The sequence below is a fragment of the Pyrus communis genome, chromosome 2 (assembly GCF_963583255.1).
Source record: "Pyrus communis chromosome 2, drPyrComm1.1, whole genome shotgun sequence".
NCBI classification, from domain to species: domain Eukaryota; kingdom Viridiplantae; phylum Streptophyta; class Magnoliopsida; order Rosales; family Rosaceae; genus Pyrus; species Pyrus communis.
In genome coordinates this window covers 10,476,646-10,498,486 of record NC_084804.1, presented here as the reverse complement: position 1 = coordinate 10,498,486, position 21,841 = coordinate 10,476,646, and the positions used below count along the sequence as shown (strand labels likewise).

The following is a 21,841-nucleotide window of genomic DNA, read 5'->3' as shown; positions in this document are numbered from 1 at the left end:
CGATGTCGTTTATTAAAAAAAAAAAAATTAAAAAAGAAACTCAAAGCCTTCGAGAAGAAAAATGGTAGAAAGTATAACTTCGAAGCAACCCTATTTTGTATTTAAATTGATTGGGGTTGAATGCAAACAAATAACTCTAAAGCTACCGTTAGGTTCTTTCTGACAATGATTAATCCTCAAATGATGATTCAGAAGAACTGAAAAAAGAAGTCTAATTACTTTCCTAAAGAGAACCCCACGATCACGAACCACTTACACGGTTACACCCATTAAAAAAGGCCCCATTCAAATTTTCTTATAATTACATGAAACTTGAACGTCAAAGTAATGGTATCTTAAACCTGTTAAATCACCATGCGAAAAAATTAAAACACATAGCACTACACAATAGGTTTGAAACACTGTCACCTTGAAATCCCCGTTTCGCCTGAATCTTCCTTTGCAACACGCATATTTTCAAACTAAGCAACAATTATGCATTCATTATCCCACCTCTATATTACATTACTCTAAACATACATAAATAAAAAAAAATATATGTTTATATATACTACTCAAAATTCCTTATAGAAGGTAGGTCCCACAACCCACTAAGCAAAAACAATACGAAAGCCCCCACTACAAAAGGGCTTCCATCATTTTCCACTACGCCCACCATTGATGCAAAAAAGCAGAGCATATCAAGTGTTCTTTGACAATTCCTCCTTTACTTGAAGCTGGCAAGGCTTGAAGGGCCTGCTCCTATTTCTTTAGGGCATTGACATCGATCCCTGTTTGGACAAAAGCTTAAAGAAAAAGGCAAAAAAAGCAACTACGGCATCTGACTTTGAATGCAATTTGAAGCTTAAGATATGGCGGGTCGGGAAAACGACAAATACGGCATGGGACCCAAGAGCATCTAGTGAGTTTTCGGGTGGGACCGCGGGAATGCATACCTATCGTTTTTCTGAGGTCTTAGGAAGGAGGGTTCATTTCAGGCTTGACAACACTAGAGGTGTCCGGAGGTTGTGTGTTGTAGATTGCCGAGGCCAGTGAGATCGGCATGATGCAGAGAGCCTTGGATTGGAGGAACTGCATTGCTGCCCCAACGTTGTCTTCCATAAGCTTAGCTACTTGTCGTTCTGTGCCATCATTAGACCACTTATCCCACGCCGGTTGGTTTCTACCACCTTCGCTGCCTTCTTCCTGCCATTAGAACAGAACCTTTTTAGCAATATAACAAAAAGGAAAACAAAATCCCTAGGAAATATAAAATGTAATCATCTATTACCTCAACTGAAGATAGTGGAATATCTGTTACAAGTGGTGCCACAGCACCAGCCCCGCCCAATCTACTCATGCTCAAAACCTGTAAAGGAGATGACTTGAGCATTAACAAGAAAAGGACAAAAACCTTCACTTTCAACATTATAAAAAGACCTACTTCTATCACCGCACGCCTAACAAATTTGTTTGGGTCTCAAGTAATTGGTCAAACAGACAAAGATAAAAGAAGTGAAATGTACCCTTTTGTTTTTTGTTCAATATGAAATATAATAAAGATTTGGAAATCCGAAACCCGCCCTTGAAAAGAGTAAACGACTTCCAGTATTTGGTTGTACTTGTACACAACAAATGTCCAGGAAGGGATTCAATTTCTTTCTATACTTGCTCAATCATGCGAATGCACTTCTGTAACTGATTGCATTGCTATGATGATGACAACTATTTGTCTCATGCAAGTGGAATTTTATACCATTTATCAAAAAATGTTAATATCAAAAGAAAGTAAGCCTCTATGGAATAACAATTCGTTTAAAAATTAATGACCATTTTAAGTATAGAATAGTTTCAGCAAATAATTGAATGCAAAGCAATAGACAAATATGAGAGGATTGAGTAATTAGGAATTCTATCATTTAAGTGAAAAAGAAAATAAGAATTAAACTCGATACCTTTACTTGGAGCCTTAGGAACTTCACATAGTCCATTATCTCATCAAGCATGGCAGCTCTATCCGTCTACACAAAACAGAAGTACATAGAATACAGATGATGAGGTCTCAAGAAGCCGTGACAATATGCAAATCCATAAAGCACTAGCATTGAAATTATTTTGCTACAACATTTGTCGCATAACCAGCTTCTGGAATTCCATTTGTACGTTATCACTCAAAAAGCCGCAAGCAACCCATTGTGTGGATTTAGAAACAAGCTCTGCTGAATTCTGTGTACTACTAACGACAGTCAAATTATGAAACAACACATCCCAATAAATTTTCTTTGAATACATGCAGCGTTGCAACAGCTTCGTAAGTTGCAGCAGAAATTCTTTAAAGAAAAACTGACAGCTGAAAACAGGTCCTATAAACTTACAAAGGATTCAGTCCCCAAATTTTTTTTCATGCAATGCAACTCAGAACAACACTCGAGGTAAAGTATGTGTCTCAGAACTTTCTGAACAATACCACCATATTCACCACATCTAAGTAAGATTTACAATCCAGGTTTCCAAAGGGGTTATTCTCTTAAATGATTTAACATATTATCAAATTGGTTTCATATTCAATTTTTACTAGCTTAGCTTGTACACAACTATTATCAATTTGTCAAGCAAGGGAATCTTCCCTTCCCCTCATACTACATAAAACAACATGTTTCTAGTAAGCGTGAAATGTAAAATGAAAAATACGGCATGAAAGGAGTGTCACTGACCTTGTTGACGCTAGGAACTAGTTCCTGCAATGCCCTGATTCTTTCTGCTATTCTTTCTCTGCGCAACTGTACAGAAAGGTGTAATCAAGAATAATTCCACAATAATCATAAAGGAGGAAAAGGAAAATAAAAGTTAAAAATTAAAACATAGTTTCAGAACATTTCCAAGAATTTTTTTGTGTAAACTATACCAAACTTACCCGCTCGGCAATGCTGTGTGGATCTGTGGCTTGTCCTCTTCTAGCTCGCACCCTTGGTCGCATTGCTGGTGGATGCGGTGCTGCAGCAATTGTATTTGAAATAGGTTGGCCATGGAAAACCTGTAAAACGATATAGTTTATATTACTAAGAACAGTTGTGATGAAAGACAGTGACATAGTTCCTCAACAATGCACGACACCGCAAAACCCAGAAGGTAAATTACATCAAACATTTTGATCGATTAATAGATATCCCCAGCTCTTCAAAACTCAAACATTGTCAATAAAATAAGCTGACCTATCCAAGTTCCGAATTTCCCTAACCACACATATATGTAAACACATCGATATGTATATACATATTTAAAAAATGTATATTTAATGTGTACAGAAGTATCAAAGTCAATTGCTAACATGTTGCAAAATTTTGTTTCCGTAATCCTGCATCTTATCAGGAAAGCAGAATTATTATTCTTTGTTTCGAAAATTTGAAGGCCTGCCGGAATTATACTCAATTGAGAAACAGAATACATAAAAGTATAAAACAATTAACCACCATGGTTGGATACTCTCTCTCTCTCTCTCTCTCTCTCTAAAATCAAATGCAAACCCATCACTTTTCACATGCTTCCATTTTCTCTGACATCAAAATTCTTACGGATTATTGGTTTATATCACTAAAAGATTAAAAATTGTGAGTTTTCTGTTTGATTCTGGCCAGCCATTTAGCTCCATTTTCTCTCAGGTAACCCGGAAGCATCCTCCTGTAACTTCTTGTCAGATAGCACTACTTGAATCTCACCCAATTAATCAAAACCCAATTTCTTGCAAGTTTCCAATTTTCCTTGTTTCCTTTCCTTTGTCTTCTTGCTTATTAAGCGAACAAATAAAAACAATTAATTAAAACAACATTGATTAACTTATAATTACAGCATCTGAAATGCTAAACTTTCGAATTAACAAAACAAAACCACCCAAACAAAATCTTACATTTTTCACAGATGAAACTCGACTATCAACGACGTCGTCTCGAAACCGCTTCCCGCTCCCAGAAGCCTCCTCGTGCTTCAAAAACCCAGCTTTCCCCTGCTCCAAGCTCAACCCCAAGGGAAACACCCCTCCCTGGAACCCACCGCCACAGCCAACTCCGCCACCGATGTGGCCGGACCCGTCCACGGAGTTCAGCTGCAGCATCATAGACGCCGGAGACACCTGTCCTCCGGCCAAACCCCCGTCGCTTCCCGCCAAATTAGCATCGCCGGAGGCAAAGTTGGGGAGGCCGAGAATTTGCTCGAGGAAGTCGTCAGCCTGGGGCTCCGAGGGGTTGTTGGCCATGGCGAGAGGAGGAAGAACCGAGGAAGTAGTGAGCGAGTGACGGGCCGAGTCGAGGTGAGTCGGTGGGGAGCGAGTTAGGGTTTTGAAAAGAGCATCTACATGCAACAGAGAGAAATGGAAAAGGAAAGCTTTGAGCTTTGAGAGAGCTTTTGAAATTTTTGCTTTTGAGTTTTTTTTTTTTTTTTTTTTCTGCTCAGACTCAGAGTGAGCGAAGAGACAAGAGAGACGAAAAGCAAAGGTGGCTTTATCTGGTTAAAAATGTTTCACTTTTGTAAAAGGGGCCGAATTTCTCAAAATTTACCTTTTTGTGCCATTATTATTTTATCTTTATATTTTATTTTGCTGATTTGGGTTTGTTCGTTGGTACTTGGCGGGCAACTATTTTGCCGCCCAATTGTTACGTGAAGCCCATTATATGCGGGCCCAAGATCTTATCTAAATTTTGGATTGCACTTCTTTGTTAAATTGATTGTTTTTTGGATCAAATCTCAAGAGTTCTCCTTTTTATTAAATAAAATCGAGACTCGTTCTTTTGATTATCAAGTGATTAACAAATACACGATCATTTAATTTTAGTTTGATATCAATGACAGAGATTAAAATATTAAAATCATATTTATTGATTCACTATCTTTGATATTTAAACTCAATTCAAAGGTAGGTGACGGTGGATATTTGATTAGCAAATGACTAAGAGAGCAAGAATCTAATTAGATAAGAGTAATAATTGATTAGCCTTAAAATAGTATAATAGTGTGCCAAAAACATTGTACAAATACCAAAATAGGAACAATAACAAGTCATTAAGAAAACAAATATAAATTTTGACACGAGAATTGACAAATCATTCTTAAAGTATCAACAAAATGATAAATAACTTGTTAAAAAAAAACCAAAAAAAAGTATTCATACATGTTGAATTCTGATTAACATGTAAGTAAGAATGACTACATCTAAAATAAGACATCACGTATTTTCACCAAAATGCATAATTTCTTTGTCTACAAAGCATGTCAAGAGCTTTTGAGACTACTTTTCTAACTTTATCACGTAGAAAGCCCTAAACGAGTCTTACATATTTCGCAATTTTCTAAATTTGATTATACAAGGAAAAATTAAAATGTCTTAAATTTCAGATACTACCTGTACTTTTATCCAAATTTTATTTTTCCTTATGAGGAAATATTCTAAGAATTTAAAAGGTAAGATGTTAGGTGCACCTGACAATTTGACCCGTTTCCCTCTTCAAGAAACTTGAAATTAACTCTGAGAATCTAAAATCTAAAAGAATCAATCACAAATTTTTAGCCCAAAATAAATTGATAAAAATTCATTTGGGGAAAAAAAAAAAAAAAAAAAAAAAAAAATATGCGCGGAATTCAATGGTTTGAGACAATTATAAAAGATAAGAAGGAATCAATAATGGTGACTTGAAAATTGAGAGTAAAAACAAAGTGTACACCCGGCAGAAGGAGGCTACTGAAAACCCTACAAAACGCTCAGTCACCGCTGGGTCTACTGAATGGCTGCTTCTTCCTCTCTTAAATTTGCAGCTGGGTTTCTCCAACTGAAGAAACCACAAAACCCATTGCTCCTCCGCTCTCCCAATCAAGTATCCACCCTTTCGACCAAGAAGTTTGCTCCAATGGCGGCTCTCACCGCCAACCCAGCCGTCAGCCTCTCCCAGACTTTCATAAATCTGAAGGAGCAGGGAAAGGTGAGCAAATTTTGGGCATCTGGGTTATGAGATTTCGATTGCATTGTGGAAAAGTTTCATCATTTGGTGTGCCTGTTATGTTTGTCTGTGCTTTCATTTGAATCCCTGCTGAAAATTTTGCAGAACCCACCACTTTTCATGGATTTCTATGCCTAATGAAAGATGGGTTTTGAAACTTTCATCATTTGGTGTGCCCCTTTCTTCATTTTTTTGTTCTTGCAATCGAATCCCTGCTGAAAATTTTGCAGAACCCACCAAATTTCATGGCTTTCAGTGCCCAATGAAAGCTGGGTTGACATGATTTGGTGTGCTTGCTCTGCTTGTTTTGTTCTTTCATTTAAATCCCTGTTAAAAAGCTTGCAAAACCCACCAAATTCATGGCTTTCTATGCCCACTGAAGTCTGCCAAAAATTTTGGAACTTTTAGTCGTATTTTAATCACCAGCCAAAATGCACATTTTATACCTCTTTTGTTGCTTTTGGCATTGCCATGTTCTTGATATATTCAATTTTCCCTTATCTGATGGCCTTCATTTCGGAATAGAGTCGGGGAAGAGATGCTGACTGATCAAACTTTTTGTTTGGTTCTTTTTCTTGAGAACGATTTGGCTTTGACCAAATGCTCTGCATTTTACCAGTATTGTCAAAGTTGCTACAGTACATTAATCAGTCACAAGTTATGTTTATGGTTGTTTGTTGTGCATGCTTCAAAATGGATCGGCATTGGAATATTTGGTTTTCTCAGCTAAATTTCATCTTAGGACTAGGACTGGGATTTGCAGCTGATTTTAGATGAAATGGTTTATACATCAAGTTTTATCGTTCTAATGATTATGTCTTTCTGTGAAGATTGCATTTATCCCTTACATCACTGCCGGTGATCCTGATCTTTCAATCACAGCAGAAGCATTGAAGGTGCTTGATTCTTGTGGATCAGACATAATCGAATTAGGTGTTCCATACTCTGATCCATTAGCAGATGGTCCAGTTATACAGGTTTGATATGTTTTCCGTTTGTATTGTACACTTTGGCATGTTCTTTTTACAATTTATGTTCAATAGGTTCCTGTTTTTTATCCGCCACTAATTTGGTGTGGTATATTTCGTAGGCTGCAGCCACCCGTTCCCTGGCAAGAGGGACCAATCTCAATGCAATTATTTCAATGTTGAAGGAGGTATCTTTATATGCTATGTTATAACAACTTGATATTTGTTGGTTTTCTATCCCAATTGAAAAGTATGTTAGATTTATTACTGTTACTGTGACTACCAACGACACGTTGATTGCCGAAAACCATGAAAGAATTTGATTATGAGCATCCAAGTTATTCTCATATTACCATACTACATATCTCTATGTGGGATGTAGGAGTAAAAATTCATATCAAGACAATAGCATATTCTCAAATGATGCTTCTTACGCAATAAATCTACAAATGATATGCATACAGACATTGTGAAGTTGTTATTTACAGTTCTTGTTTCACATTGACACCTCTCTCACTCTTCCCATTGAAACAATCTCATTATATTAATTTTGTTGAATGGACAGGTGATTCCCCAGTTGTCTTGCCCAATTGCTCTGTTTACTTACTATAACCCGATTTTGAAGCGTGGAATTCCAGAGTTCATGTCCATCATCAAAGACGTTGGTGTACATGGTAATGTATAAGTATTTGATTTATAATGTTTCTGAATATCATAATTAGTTCTGTTTAGCCTTTGTGAACTTGATTTAGTCTTAAAATAGTCTATATATCTTATAGGAATATGACTAGATTCTTATTTTATATTGGCTTGTAGGGCTTGTGGTTCCAGATGTTCCATTGGAAGAAACAGAAATTTTGAGAAAGGAAGCTGCGAAAAATAATATTGAATTGGTTTGTTTCTTAGTTTTTCCCTGCACTATATTCGGATTTTTAAGATTATTTCAAATTATTGATTCTTACTTTTGGATGTAATTGAAATACTTCCGATCTGCTTGTATGATTTACAGGTATTACTAACTACTCCCACTACTCCAATTGATCGCATGAAGGCCATTGCTGAAGCTTCAGAAGGATTTCTGTACCTGGTAAGAATCACACATCTATCCTTGATCTTTTATGTTCTCTATAGATTTAAGACTATCGAGTTATGTCCAGTTTTCCGGAATTATCATTTAGATTAGAAATTAAAATATTGAATACATGTGATAACTGGTGTCATGAAAGTGGATGCTAAATGTGGTCTTGGTCAAAGAACTTCCATTTTTGGAGAGCTTCCTATCAATAAGAAGTTGGCAAGTTTTGTTTGCTTCGCAAACATATTTTATTTATAATTTTATACAAATTCTTTCATCTATCTTGAGGTGAATATGACATTGCTAATTGCATTTTATTGTTCGTTGTTTTGAATTATAGGTAAGCTCCATCGGAGTTACTGGTGCCCGTGCATCTGTGAACGAACGAGTTCCTGCCCTTTTAAAGGAAATTAAAGAGGTTTGTCTTTTGAATCAGTTCTACAGTTTACCAGTGTAGATTTTTATTTCTTATTGTTTTGAAGTACATTATATCATTAGGTGCTAGAATTGAACTGAATGTCTTTCAAAAGTTTAAAGGCTTCAATACCAAACAGAGCTAGAAAACATATGCAGTTGATATGATCCCACTTGAACTAACATGTTTGTCTTGCATAACCATGCTTACCTTTTTATGTGACAGACAACAAAAAAGCCTGTAGCAGTTGGTTTCGGCATCTCAAAGCCTGAACATGCGAAACAGGTCAGTATTCTAACCTAACTCAGCATGCCTCACACCCACACCCACACCCACAATAGACTACTTTACCCTCCCTGCTAAAATCCGACCGTCCCCTCTCCCTTTCTAGACTTTGTCCTGCCTGCTTCAAACCAAAAGAATATCAGAATGACAATTGTTGCTAAACGTCTGCCTCAATCGAGATACTTATTCGTGTGTGTTGTGCAGGTAGCAGGGTGGGGAGCTGACGGCGTTATCGTTGGTAGTGCGATGGTGAAGCTGTTGGGCGAAGCGAAAACGCCCGAGGAAGGGTTGAAGGAACTAGCAACTTTCACCAAGTCTTTGAAATCTGCACTCCTCTGAAGACATTTTATGTGTTTTTTTCTTTCTCGTCGTTTGAACAACAGATTAGTCATCTTTGTTGCAAAATCTTACCGTTGATGTGAAAATCCCTGAATGATGTGAATATCTTACCGTTGTAGTTTCGAAGTTCTTTGTCGAAAATAAAAGAAGATGCAAGGGTCACTACAGTCTACAGCTATTTTATTTCCGGTCATTGTTGAAAATATCATGAATGACAATTGTTGATTATTAAAAAAAAGTTGCACCAACTTTATCTCGTATCAAAATGGTAAAGTTATTGAGAATTAGTCAAATGACTCAAATCAACTACGAATTAGTTATAAATAATTTTTTTTGAAAAGGGACTAACCAGTGACCAAGTCACGGTAGTTTGCTTTTTGCAAGACGAAAACTAGTTATAAATCATTTTCTCTGTAAAATTCAGGTGGTACAAAACTAAGACATACTGATATTTTTCTTACATTTTGGTCGGAATTTGAGATTATCATACTTAAACTAACAAACATTTCCGGTGTATGATGAGGTTTTCGAAAAAATGGATGTGGATCTGTATTGTCGAAGATAAATCACTAACCTATTAGTACGTTTCAAATGATGACAAACATATCAACGTATTATCGATAAAATATCAACGATGTTGCAGTTCTATTAGATTAGGAATATGATTGTGTAAATCCTAATAGATATGAAAATGTATCTTATATTCCTATTAGGAGTAGATTACCTATTAAATGTTGTAATCCTAAGGGGTAAGGAATTAACCTTCCTTACTACTATAAATAAAGACATAATGGGGTGGAATAGCACACACCCACAATTACACATCTCTTTCCTTCTCTCCCTATGCCACACCCTCTCTCTCTTTCTGGCCTCCATAATTGTTCAGTAAATTATGTCTACAACACGTTATCAGCACGCTCTTGACGCTGCGCTAAAAAGAGTTTATTCTTCAATCAAGGGAGTATTACATTATAATCATTCTTATTATGATTATTTTATTATTTTATTAAATTGATCTACATGCTATTGATTCAATTTAATTTAGTTTTTTTTTTTTGTGTTGAACGTGATACAATGCATTGGAGATGCAATTCCGGCTTTTCGAGAAGGAACTTCTACAAATTCAAAGGTTTTTATCGTTTTCTGCCAGTTAGGTACACTTAAAATAAAGAAAGATATTTGAAACGACCGTGAAGCATGAAAACATTCTCTATGATGCATGAATCCCTTACATTTATATCTACCTTCCGATATATATTGTATATGTTCATATATTTGTCAACATATATATATATATATATATATATATATATATTTGTTTCATGCATTGCATAATTAAATTGTTATGTGGAATTTGTGAGTCAAATTATATAAAATAAATTAGAAGCACATTTAGGGTTTCCTAAACCCTAAGGGATTTGGAAAACAAAAAAAAAAAAAAGAAAAAAAAAAGGTAATTGGGCATGGTGCGGCATTCCCACCGCACCATCACTGTGCACGCCACCATCAGGCTTTAGCCTGAGGTCAATGTAATGGGCCTGAAGCCCTAAGCCTGTTTGCAATTTGACTCGTAGCCTCGAACTGCACCAAGCTTCGACTTGGGCTTCACGCAGCCAAGGCCCGCAACCTTCATCTACCAGCCCAGTCGGTCGGGCCCCTCCCCTTCACATGCATCAGCCAGCACACATTGCTAGGCTTAGTCTAAGCGGCCTGCTCATGTAGCTAGCCTTTGCTGGGCTCCCTGCGACAAACCCACAGCCTATTTGCGGCTGGACCCCCGTGCACCTCTTCGACCTAGATTTGAAACCCAGCTGCAGCTGGGGGATTTTTTTTCCCCACCCGTGGCCTGCAGCCATCATTCGAGGACCTTTTGGTCTTGCCTTATACTTAAGGCACCCAAAACCGTGCCCCCTTAACCCATGGCGCCAAGCCCAAATTATTTTGGGCTATATTTTGGATCCAATAGTATTATTTAGCTTCTACAATCAACCCCGTATGACCCGATTTATTGAATTAATTAAAAGTGACCTGCAGTCCATTAATCTGATAATGAATCCAAAATTATTGACCTGAATATCATTTTTGGACATTAACGATTCAATAATTTATTTTTATACTTTGAACCGTTGACATACTTTCGTAGTCTCGAAGCGTTCACACTTGAGTTCCCAAAGAACCTCAAATCCGCTACACTAAAATCAACATATTGCATTTTGTGTTTCTTGCTGGAACCTTTCTTTTATGAACTAAACGTTCATAAACTAAATTGAACCTATAGTTTCAAATTTAGTGCCTTTGAAATCCAAAGTTTTTAAAAACAATACACCCATGAAAACTCGACGTTTTTTTTTTTTCATGAAAACCATGTCTTAGAACTCGAATGTTCTAACTTTGATACTTATGGATGATTCCTTCCCATAGCACCAATCACAATCTTGTTCCCTCCATTCAGTGGATTGTCGTATCATAACAAGTTCGTTTTTTTTTATTTGGACGTTTTCTAATAGAAATCACTTTATGTGGGGTACAAGACGTGAATCTCCACTTAACTATCAAGAAGCTAAGAAACCATTGAAGCCAACAATAGCATGGAAGAGCTGAATAAGCCTCCGTCATGATCTTCATTTGAAGACTTATGCCCGAAGCATTACCAACGGAAGCACCTCATGAACGACGATTCCGTGGCTCTTTGGCTCGCTCCTACGGACTGTATAATCATGAAAGACATTGCCTAAAGCACACCATGATTACGTCTATGAATGAGTACAATTCTGAAGTTTATAAATCCGATCGAATTTTGACTGGAGAATACTTTTCTCATCCTTTCATGTTTCTAACTCGCCCCTGAAGCAGTAATGTAGAAAGCAGAAGTTTAGCAAATTCTTGGATCTGATAACTACCATAAACATAGGGTAGAATTAGGGCCTGCCAAGGTGTGGCATCATGCCTGAAGCGTGATCCTTGGTACCTAAGACCTAAAACTTCAAGAATAAGGGATAATATTCCCGAACCTTAACCCTGTAGAATCTTCTTCCGTCTTGATGGAATAGATCATTGGTTATGCACCTGTTCGTGCCCTTACCAATGTTGTTGAGGAGTACCATTCTAGTAGTCAATATGTGAGAATAATTTTGCTCTACCAAACGTCGTTAGAAAAGTAGAATTTTGACATGGATAGCTTTGTTGGCCGAATCCCCTTAATAAATCATTTACCTTGTGAACATTTTCCCATGTTCTTGGATTCAATTGTGGTGTATGTTTTACTTATAGATAATTTTATTGATATTGTCCTTGAATATGAGTTAATTGAATCATATTTATTAATACATGTGACCGATTCAATTAAACTCGTGATTAGGTTGGAATGTGGGAAAGTTAGTTGTCTGGATGAATGCGTACTACGCACACTAACTTTACACCTAAATCATATCTCTAACAACGACTTCAGGTATATCCAGCCTGATTAAGAGCATTGGCAAGCTCCTCGTTGTATGAATGGTACTGCATTACCATTTAAGGGACCTTAAATTCTCCCTGACGTTGAGTTTTTAAGGATATTCGAGATGACAATGATCATAAATGAAACCACTGAAGAAAATAGAGTGAAATATCTTCGCACCACCTCCAAAAATAAGCCTGAAGCTCTGATTTGGGGCCAATAGGTTGTCTCCCAACTGGGAATACACCACATGTGGCCGGCTTGGAGCCTGGTGATTGAGCAGTTTACTTGCTTTGGCACGATCTTTTGGGACACTTAGGTCGAACAATGATACTACAACGCATCTCCTTTTCTAAAGTAAGGATATTGTGCTTACAAGCACACTTTGCCAAGCATGCTCATTAGGGAAATTGATTTTCTATATCATTCCTCACAAAGATATGACACGACTCTCTTTCACAGTGGATTCAAGGGAATATATGTGGACTAATCTAACCAAAATGCGGATCATATAAATACTTATGGTTTTGGTTGATGAATCGACAAACTGGTCATATGTTTGTCCACACACATTGCTGCTAAACCTCATGGCCAATTAAGGGCTCACCACCCTACTTATCCCTCAAGGTCCGGGAAACTAGATAATGTCGGAGAGTTTATATTGACGATTTCGAAAAATTATTGCATATGTTTTGGGTTTATAATTTGAACATCGAATTTCTATGTCCACCCCAAATAGCCTCGCCTAGCGATCATAAAGCGCAATTTAAATGATCGCCCGAATTTTGGTAAACGTATCAAGTTTTTGGTTTTTGCCTAGGGCTATGCAATCTTGTACGCCGCTATGTTGGTCCGCCTTGAGGCTCATTGCCACCCAGCCTATATGACATTACAATTGGTTACTGGGTACGAACCTGACGATTTTCATATTTACTCATCTGGGTGTGTATTCCATGTGCCAAGTTGCGCCGCCGCAACGTACCACCATGGGTCCTCAAAGAAGGATGTGTATCTTTTGTCGATCATGATTCTCCTTCACATTAGCTCTCTTAGAGCCCTTGCATGCGATCTCTTTACCGCTCATTTGCGGGTTGTCACTTTAATGAAACAGTCTTCCCACCGTTAGGGGGAGATAAAAATGTCAACGTTCCTGTAGAACGGCGCGAAATTGTGTGGACGTTACCTACTATATCTCATCTCGATCCCCATACTGCACAAGTGTGATAAACAAGTGCGACGGATTCTAGTTTTTAGAACGTTGCTCCAAACGCATTCCTCTGATCTAGCTAAAGTGACGAGATCATATACCAGCTACAAACATGCCTATAAGGATAGACGTACTTAATGGACGTCGAGTCAACATCCTTAGAGGGTGTGCCGCCCTTGTTGGACAGTTTGGACGCCCTTGTTGGATGGTCCAGTACACCGGCGGATAGCCAATTAATTTGTCTTGGCCTGAAACATGACAGATCACTCAGTTCATAGGATTCATTTCCCACGAAGAGGAAGGGACGACACAAAATGAATCTACACTTGATCGCTGTCTCAAATCATTTCCATCTTATGAGATTAATCCGGATTTCTCCTAAGACTTAAAGTTCTTGGTCTAGTATACTAGTTTGGATGAGCTAAATAGAATTAAAATGAGATTATCATCGATGATGTTTTCACTTATATGGTAGTTATCGACATAAATGAAAAGCGATGATATCGAACCGTGTTCCGTTGATTAAGTGACAATGTAGAACTGATTGGATAACTAAAGTTACAATCTAGGTCAAATTCCTTACCAAAGTGTGTATTGGACCTGTCATTCCTACACTGCCCAAGGTAACCCTATTATGTTACGAATGGGAAAAGAAGCGTTATGAGATGAATGACATAGTGCAATATGATGCACGCCTTACGATGCAAGGTTTCTCTCAAATGTTTTATAATTGATAGCAGCATGATGAAATGTGGTTAGTGTTTTCTCCATGGGGATGTAGATACGGAAATTTACATGTAAGTTTATTAAGAATTACATGGTTTGGTTCAAATAGTTTCAAAACCATGAAACACCCTCTTAACTCGTTTTGAGGCGTTCACTTACAATCCGACGAATGTGGTATACCTTTCTAAGAGATTATTTGATCAGTCAGGGATATGAATTATGTCGTTGCGTGTTAAACTATGAAGTCTTATTCCAAATTACTAGAGTTACAGTTTATGTCGTTGACACGAATCTCACTAAGAGTTTGAGAAAACTGCTTCGCACCTGAAGATGGAATTTAAGATAAAGGATCTTAGGAAAATTCATTTATTCCTTGACCTGAAGTTCAAGCGTTGTTATGACGGTACCTTGGTCTACCAGTCGGACTACACCCTGAATGTGTTACCTTTGAGTATACCTTTGATCATCTATACGTTATATGCAAATGAGACCTTTGAAGAGGTTATAGAATCCGAAATCCCATATCTGAGTTCAACTTTGCGCTTCGTTGTACTTAGCTCATTCTATTTAGACAGGACATCTCCTTCGCTGTTGATCTTGGTAAAGATATAGCACTGCACCTACACGCAACCACTGATTTGGTATTAAAGACTTACCTTGAAGGTACTATGAGGGCAAATCCCAACGCATCTCAAGTGAATCCAACCCCCTTGATCCTCGGAATGATGATTTCCTTGTTTGTTATGCTGACGTTGGTTACTTATCAAATCTGCACAAGGAAAAATATTTAAATGGTTATGTCTTTACCGTTAGGGATATCGCAATATCTTAGAGGTCCACAATATGACCTTAGTTGCGAAATCTTTGAATCGTTCCAAGACTCACCTCACTTCACTACCCCACAAGTGAGATATGGTTAGGAGTTCTTGTTGAGCATATTTGAAGTACTTGCTGTGTTTTTATCCATCGTTGAGTTCCGACGATGATACATGAAGACTATGCCATATGTATCAACATGACCAAGACATGATACATCAATGAAGTCAACACCAAGACATATCGCGTCCATATTTACATTAGCAAAACATCAAGAGATTGAAGTCATGCAAGCCGATCCTAGACAACCTTGCTGACCTCTACACGACGTCACTGCCGAAGTCAACCTTCCTGAAACTTGTTCGAGGAATTGGTATGCCTAACTACTTATATGCAATGCTTGTAGTTCTTATTTGGAAGTTATGTCAAACTCATGGAGAGTATCCAGAAGTATACTCACTTGATCTTAATGTACTCCTTTTCCCTACGATTAGAAGCATTTTTCCTATTGAGTTTTTGCTACCTAACTAGGTTTTAATGAGGCACCCATCCTGGGCTGATCATACCCTTGTGAGCTCTTCTACTTGTGTCTAAAAGACGTATAGTTTTGACTTAATGCAACTTCTCACTTTTCTCCTTAGATTATGGGTTTTCCATACCTTGGGTTTTACCATAGCAAGGTTTTGTGAGTTTTACTTTTTATGCATTCTTCCGTTTATTTGTGACTCATATTCACCCATTGTGCTGACGACTTCATCAACTGTACTTCATCACTGAAGACCTGATGCACCATTTACTTGAATATTTACACACTTAAGGGGGAGTGTTGCAATCCTATTAGATTAGGAATGTGATTGTGTAAATCTTAGTAGATATGAGAATGTATCTTATATTCCTATTAGAAGTAGATTACCTATTAAATGTTGTAATCCTAAAGGGTAACAAATTAACCTTCTTTACTACTATAAATAAAGGCATAATGAGGTGGAATAACACACACCCATAATTACACATCTCTCTTTTTCTCTCTCTATGCTGCACCCTCTTTCTCTTTCTGGCCTCCATAATTGTTCAGTAAATTATGTCTATAATAAACGATTCATTCTTTTCTTTTTTCATTCCATTACAGCTTCAACCAATCTTTCTAACACAATACATTCCTTCAACAGTGTGATTAACCGCACTTTAAAAGTCCTTTCAAATTTTCCCGTCAACTTTATAAGTTCAACTATACATGCAATGTAATTAACCGCACGGTAAAAAAGAAGAGTAAATTGTAGTTATGGTCTCTTAACTTTAACTCAATTGGAGCAATGGTTCCTCAACTAAAAATTCATTACCATTGATCCTTCAACTCATCAAAACGTGCAGTTATGGTCCCTCAACTAAAAATCCATTACCATTGGTTCCTCAACTTTAATTCAACTGGAGAAATGATCCCTTAAACTTTAACTCAATTGTAGCAATGATCCTTATAACATAACTCGTTTTGACAAAATTTTTGACGTAGTTGATGACAATGACCATAATTACACACTTTGATGAGTTGAGGAACCCTTATTGTATAAATGGTTATTCCAACATAACTTATTTTGACAAAATTGATGAAAATGACTATAGCTACACATTTTGATAAGTTGAGGGACCACTAGTAATGAATTTTTAGTTGAGTGACCATTACTCTAATTTGATTAAAGTTGAAGAACTATTGCTACAATTTATTCCAAAAGAAATTAACCTAGAGTAACTCCGTTAGTCATACATCCTTTCAACTTTACATGGGACCCACCCATGTGGACCCTCACTTTCGTATTTCACATTTGTCCTTCAATATTTTTCTTGTCCGTGGGTTCTTCTCCTCCTTTCTCCAACCAAAAATTGGCCCTTATCCTCTACTGCATTGACCAGCAATCCGCTATTTATCGCACGACACGTGTCAAACTTATCCAAATCAACGCAGCTAACCAAATTCAAAACCCCCGTACAAATATTACCGTGTACCGTACACCACCAGAACTTTCCTCTATTTGTCCGAATATAAACAACGAAAGTTCGCAGCTCGTCGACGGAAACAACAAAAATTGGATATTTCGGACACGCACGCCCGCAGAGTATGCATTCAGTGTTCACAGCGGACGACTCCTCCGACACGTTTTGGGCTCTGTCGCCGCCGGCGGAGATGAACCGGAGCGCGTCGGAGTGGGCCTTCGAGCAGTTCCTCGACGAGTTCACGACCCCGGCCCCCACTCCTCGCCAATCGGTCGCCGAGCAATTTCCCGTTTCGTCCGCCGCCTCCTGCTCCGTCGCGTCTCAGTCGTCGACGTCGAAGCGCGACCATGTGGACGAAGAGGTAGTTGAGATCAAGAAGCCCGACCGTCATCGCCGTCGTCAACTACAACCTCCTCAGCAGCTCAATCATCCTTCTCCGCCGGCGGCGTTGGATCCAGCTCCGACGGCTCCGATTAACTCGGACCAGTACCGCGAATTTCTTAAGAACCAGCTCGATCTGGCTTGCGCAGCAGTAGCTCTCTCTCGCGTATCCCTCTCTCTCACATCAATTTTTTTATTTTTGATTTGATTTTTTGATTCGATTTTTTTAATTTTAATTTTTTTATTGATGAATGTGATTGCAGGCATCGTCTTTGACGCCTGTGGATTTGGGTAATCTAGCCGAGAATCCGTCGCTGGTGTCGAAGCCTTCACAGTTAGCCCCGACTCGATCGCTTGATAAAGGTTTGTGATTGGCTCATTGCCTGCTAATTTCTTATCCATTTTTCGCAATCTGCAATGATTTAGGTGTTTAATTTCGTAATTAGGTTGTTTATAAATTAAATTTGGGAACTTTTGCCATAGCATTTCTCTGAGATGTGTTGACGATTCTTATATTTGTGTCTAACATTCGAAAACCATTTGATTTGAGCTATTTCTAGATGCTGGTAATGCTTTGCCAGTTCCACAAAATGAAGCTGACACTAGCCCGCTTGGCGTTTCGGCTTTACCTGCTGCTCAGAGAAGAACTCCGGTGCTGAGTAAGCAAACAACGAGTGGATCATCGAAAGAGGACTCGGATGATGATGATCTCGAAGGAGACATTGAGATTAATGAGAATATGGATCCTTCTGATGTGAAACGTGCTAGGAGGTAACCCATTTCTTTGCTTGCCTAGTCTTGCAACTATTAGGTAGTTTTGTTTCATATCTTGGTGTAATGTTTAGGTTTTTTCACTGGTTTCAAAGTAATAGTTGGTGTTTAGGCTTAATTGACTTGAGTTATAATTTCTCTACAATAATTGATATATGAAGGGTATCAGCACATTGGTTGCCTTCTTGTTGGATGATGGTTAATATTTGCCCTGTGTGCAAGAGGGATGAGTAGTTGCTATTTAGGCTTTATCGACCTGAGTAATAATTTCTCTACAATAATTGATACGTGAAGGGCATCAACGCATGATTGCCTTCATGATGGATGATGGTTAATATGAGCGGGTATGCAAGAAAGATTAGTAGAAAGTTCAAAACTTTAGTTTGTCCGAACAAAAATTTAAAACTTTAATTTGTCGAAGCAAATGATCTGATTTGGAAGGAGGGATATGTTGTCTGCTGCATGATTTTTCACCTGATGAATTTGTTTGACATCAGGTTTGTTGTAAACATTGTCAGGAAATCAACATATACTCTCGATTTGCAACTTAATACCATATTGCTACATCTAAAAACTTAGCCCTTTATCAATTGACATGTTAATGGTGCTCAGGATGCTGTCCAATCGAGAGTCAGCAAGACGCTCTAGAAGAAGAAAACAAGCCCAAATGGGTGAACTTGAGACACAGGTGCTGCTCCTTGTTTCAAATTGTGAATTAGCAATAATTATCATCATCGCTTCTTGATATTTCCAAATTTTGTGCGTAGTAGACAAGATTAAGAAGTTTATGTTTGGGTTCCTTCAGGTTGGTCAGCTAAGGGTTGAACACTCTGGGCTGTTAGAACGTCTCACTGATGTGAATCAGAAATATGATAATGCTGCTGTTGACAACAGAATATTGAGAGCTGATATTGAGACGTTAAGAGCAAAGGTTAGCCGCTAAGACTTTCTGTGTTTTCAGTTTGTAGTCGTTTGCATATTTTTCCCATTCAATACTCTGTGTACTGTTAATTCAGTTCTCTTATTTGATTCAAGGTGATATATATTTGAATAAACAAAAATCAGGTGAAAATGGCAGAAGAATCTGTGAAAAGAGTGACGGGGATCAATCCGCTGCTTCTAGCCATGTCAAATGCAGCAAACGCAGGCATGCCACCCGTTAGCAACCCAATGAATGCATCCACGAATGCTGCTGTGCCAATGCAACCAAACTCTAACCGGCTCTTTCATCCGGGAGTTCCTAGTATGACCACTACCCCTCTGCATCACCAGAGATTGGAGACTGGCTTTCACGCGAACTCCCCAATCTCTCTAGTTGGGAACCGACAGGGTAATGCTGGCCAACCAGTCATCACTGGAAGCAACATGGCTCACAACTCTTCAATGCCGCACACGGGCAACACAGATCACATGCCGCAGCAGCAGCAGCCACGGCCAGGAGTGGGTGAAGCATTGCCAGGTTGGGACCCTCAGCTCCCTCATGCCGTCCCAAAGAATAAGAAGTAGAACCGGATGTAGGGGCCTTCCTATTTTGCAGGAAGGGCTTAAAACGGCTGATTGAAGTTATGTGTTTATTAGCGGGATTATACTTCGGCTTTATGTTTTCGTACAGTTTAAATTTCAATTCCGTCTTTGTTCCTGTTTTAGAATTTGCCATAAATGAACTTTATTTTTCTTGTTAAACTGTGTGCCACAACCATGTCAGTGTTATACAAGAAGTACATCTCGGAACATGACTTGTAGCTCAAGTAGTTAAGAACATTTTAAGGTCATGATTTCGATGGCCCCTCCCACCAATATTTGAGTGTACAACAAATGATTTTGATTGCCCCTCCCACCAATATTAAATGTCCGTTAAAAGCTTCGTATGCTTGATAGCATATGCGCAATTACAAACATCTATCTCAACATCATGCCGACTTTTGAAATTTAAGAAGTCTTGGCAACTTCACGACCCAGGATGTCAATGACAATGTGCAGCAGATCATGATCAAGCTACTATCAAAACTAGATTTATCAGAAATCAAATATTTAAATTATGGTTTCCATGAAGGCATGCGGAACAATTCCAGACACAATTCAACTACGCTTAGTGCAGAAGATATTTAAACTACATTCTTCGTGGATCGCCGAAATTAATTAAAGAAATTGTGCTTCTTATCCATGGGATCTTTTATGATGTCATAATAATAAGGAACATCATGTGCGTCGACTGGTTCCTTAAAAGGCCAGGCATCAACATGATCCTTGCAAATTAAGGAGGGTGTAGTCAATTTTGATTTCAGAGGATTTTAATAGATTTTATTAAGTGATAGATTTTAAAGGATTTTAATAGACTTTTCAATCCTATATGGATTTTGACAGATTTATATGGATTTTCATTATAGATTTCAATGGATTTGTGTAGATTTTAATTTTGGATTTCATAAGATTTCTAAGCATCGTCAAACCAATGCAAATAGACCAAATCAACATAAATTGAATTTCTTTAAGATATTTCACAAGGAAGTTAATTATCATCATCTCCAACACAGGCCCCATGGTTTTTCAAGGCCTTCTTTTTCTTCTCACTCCCTCCTTCTCCACGCTTCAGCTTCTTCTGTCCCATTCTCCCACTCTAAAAAACCCAAAAACCCTCTTGCGCTTTTTATCAAACACTTGGAGGACCCAATTCACCACAACTAAACAAACCCCGCTGCTCTTTTTTCAAATACCCACCACCCACCAAGCAAACACACCTCTTCATCCAATTCCCAGAACCCAAGTCATAAAAATCAAATCTATGGTTGGCAAGAGATCCGTGAGATTCTGTTATGACCCGCTAGGGTTTGAGAGAGGAGTGAGAGAGGAAAGAAGGGAGTGATAAAATGTGAATAAGCTGGATTGGAAATCTTAGGGGTTGAGGTGAGATTCTTTTTTCTCTTGGTTACGTATATTTGTGCTCATAAATCCCAACAAAATCCATAACTTAATGAAATACTGCCATATCCTTAATTTTTTAAATACACCTAGATTTATAATCACTTTAAAAATCCCTATCAAAATCTAAATTGACTACCTATAGATTTGGATGTATTTTTAAAATCCTCTAAAATCCTAATTTGACTACACTATGATTTCAAAGTCTTTTAAAGTCCTCTTTCAAAATCTTGATTGACTACACTTTGATTTTAAAGTATTAAAATCTTGTGAAATCCTATTATATCCTAATTTGACTACACCTCCCGAAAATTTCTTTCTTTGGTAAGGATGCATTTGATACCGAGTGTAGGACATAGGGTTAAAAATATGAAAGTCGACTATATATATTTAAATTTAAATTAATTACAATATTCCTATGCGTCTTCTATTTATGCTAGTGAAAATAGTCAATACACCTAAAATGGCGCCATTTCATATATTGTATTTCGCATATTGCATACAAAATCATATTGCTTCCAACCCCTGGAAAGGCACTTTAGGAGGGT

General features: G+C 37.9%; 3 protein-coding genes across 5 annotated transcripts; 2 read left to right on the top strand and 1 right to left on the bottom strand.

Annotated features, from left to right (window-relative positions):
• Positions 1 to 271: 271 nt before the first annotated feature.
• LOC137725621 (transcription factor UNE12-like) lies at positions 272 to 4,436 on the bottom strand. Of its 2 annotated transcripts, XM_068464375.1 has the most exons (7): positions 3,884 to 4,436; positions 2,894 to 3,013; positions 2,694 to 2,759; positions 1,935 to 2,000; positions 1,271 to 1,348; positions 936 to 1,185; positions 272 to 770 (listed from the first exon to the last, which is right to left on the bottom strand). In XM_068464375.1, the coding sequence occupies exons 1-6, from the start codon at positions 4,226 to 4,228 to the stop codon at positions 955 to 957; spliced, it is 906 nt and encodes a 301-aa protein (XP_068320476.1). In that variant the 5' UTR covers positions 4,229 to 4,436; the 3' UTR covers positions 272 to 770; positions 936 to 954. The 2 variants fall into 2 exon arrangements, with proteins under 2 accessions (XP_068320476.1, XP_068320475.1); XM_068464374.1 differs by having other exon boundaries at positions 272 to 1,185.
• Positions 4,437 to 5,608: 1,172 nt separating this feature from the next.
• Positions 5,609 to 9,217, top strand: LOC137725262 (tryptophan synthase alpha chain-like). The gene is made up of 9 exons (XM_068463890.1): positions 5,609 to 5,945; positions 6,794 to 6,940; positions 7,054 to 7,119; positions 7,497 to 7,605; positions 7,748 to 7,824; positions 7,941 to 8,018; positions 8,347 to 8,424; positions 8,647 to 8,706; positions 8,911 to 9,217. Exons 1-9 carry the CDS (start codon positions 5,751 to 5,753, stop codon positions 9,043 to 9,045), a joined length of 945 nt encoding a protein of 314 aa, XP_068319991.1. The 5' UTR covers positions 5,609 to 5,750; the 3' UTR covers positions 9,046 to 9,217.
• Positions 9,218 to 17,283: 8,066 nt separating this feature from the next.
• On the top strand, positions 17,284 to 20,057 carry LOC137725461 (light-inducible protein CPRF2-like). Of its 2 annotated transcripts, none has more exons than XM_068464151.1 (6): positions 17,284 to 17,754; positions 17,867 to 17,966; positions 18,164 to 18,374; positions 18,987 to 19,062; positions 19,180 to 19,305; positions 19,440 to 20,057. In XM_068464151.1, exons 1-6 carry the CDS (start codon positions 17,347 to 17,349, stop codon positions 19,878 to 19,880), a joined length of 1,362 nt encoding a protein of 453 aa, XP_068320252.1. In that variant the 5' UTR covers positions 17,284 to 17,346; the 3' UTR covers positions 19,881 to 20,057. The 2 variants fall into 2 exon arrangements, with proteins under 2 accessions (XP_068320252.1, XP_068320251.1); XM_068464150.1 differs by having other exon boundaries at positions 17,285 to 17,769.
• Positions 20,058 to 21,841: the final 1,784 nt, after the last annotated feature.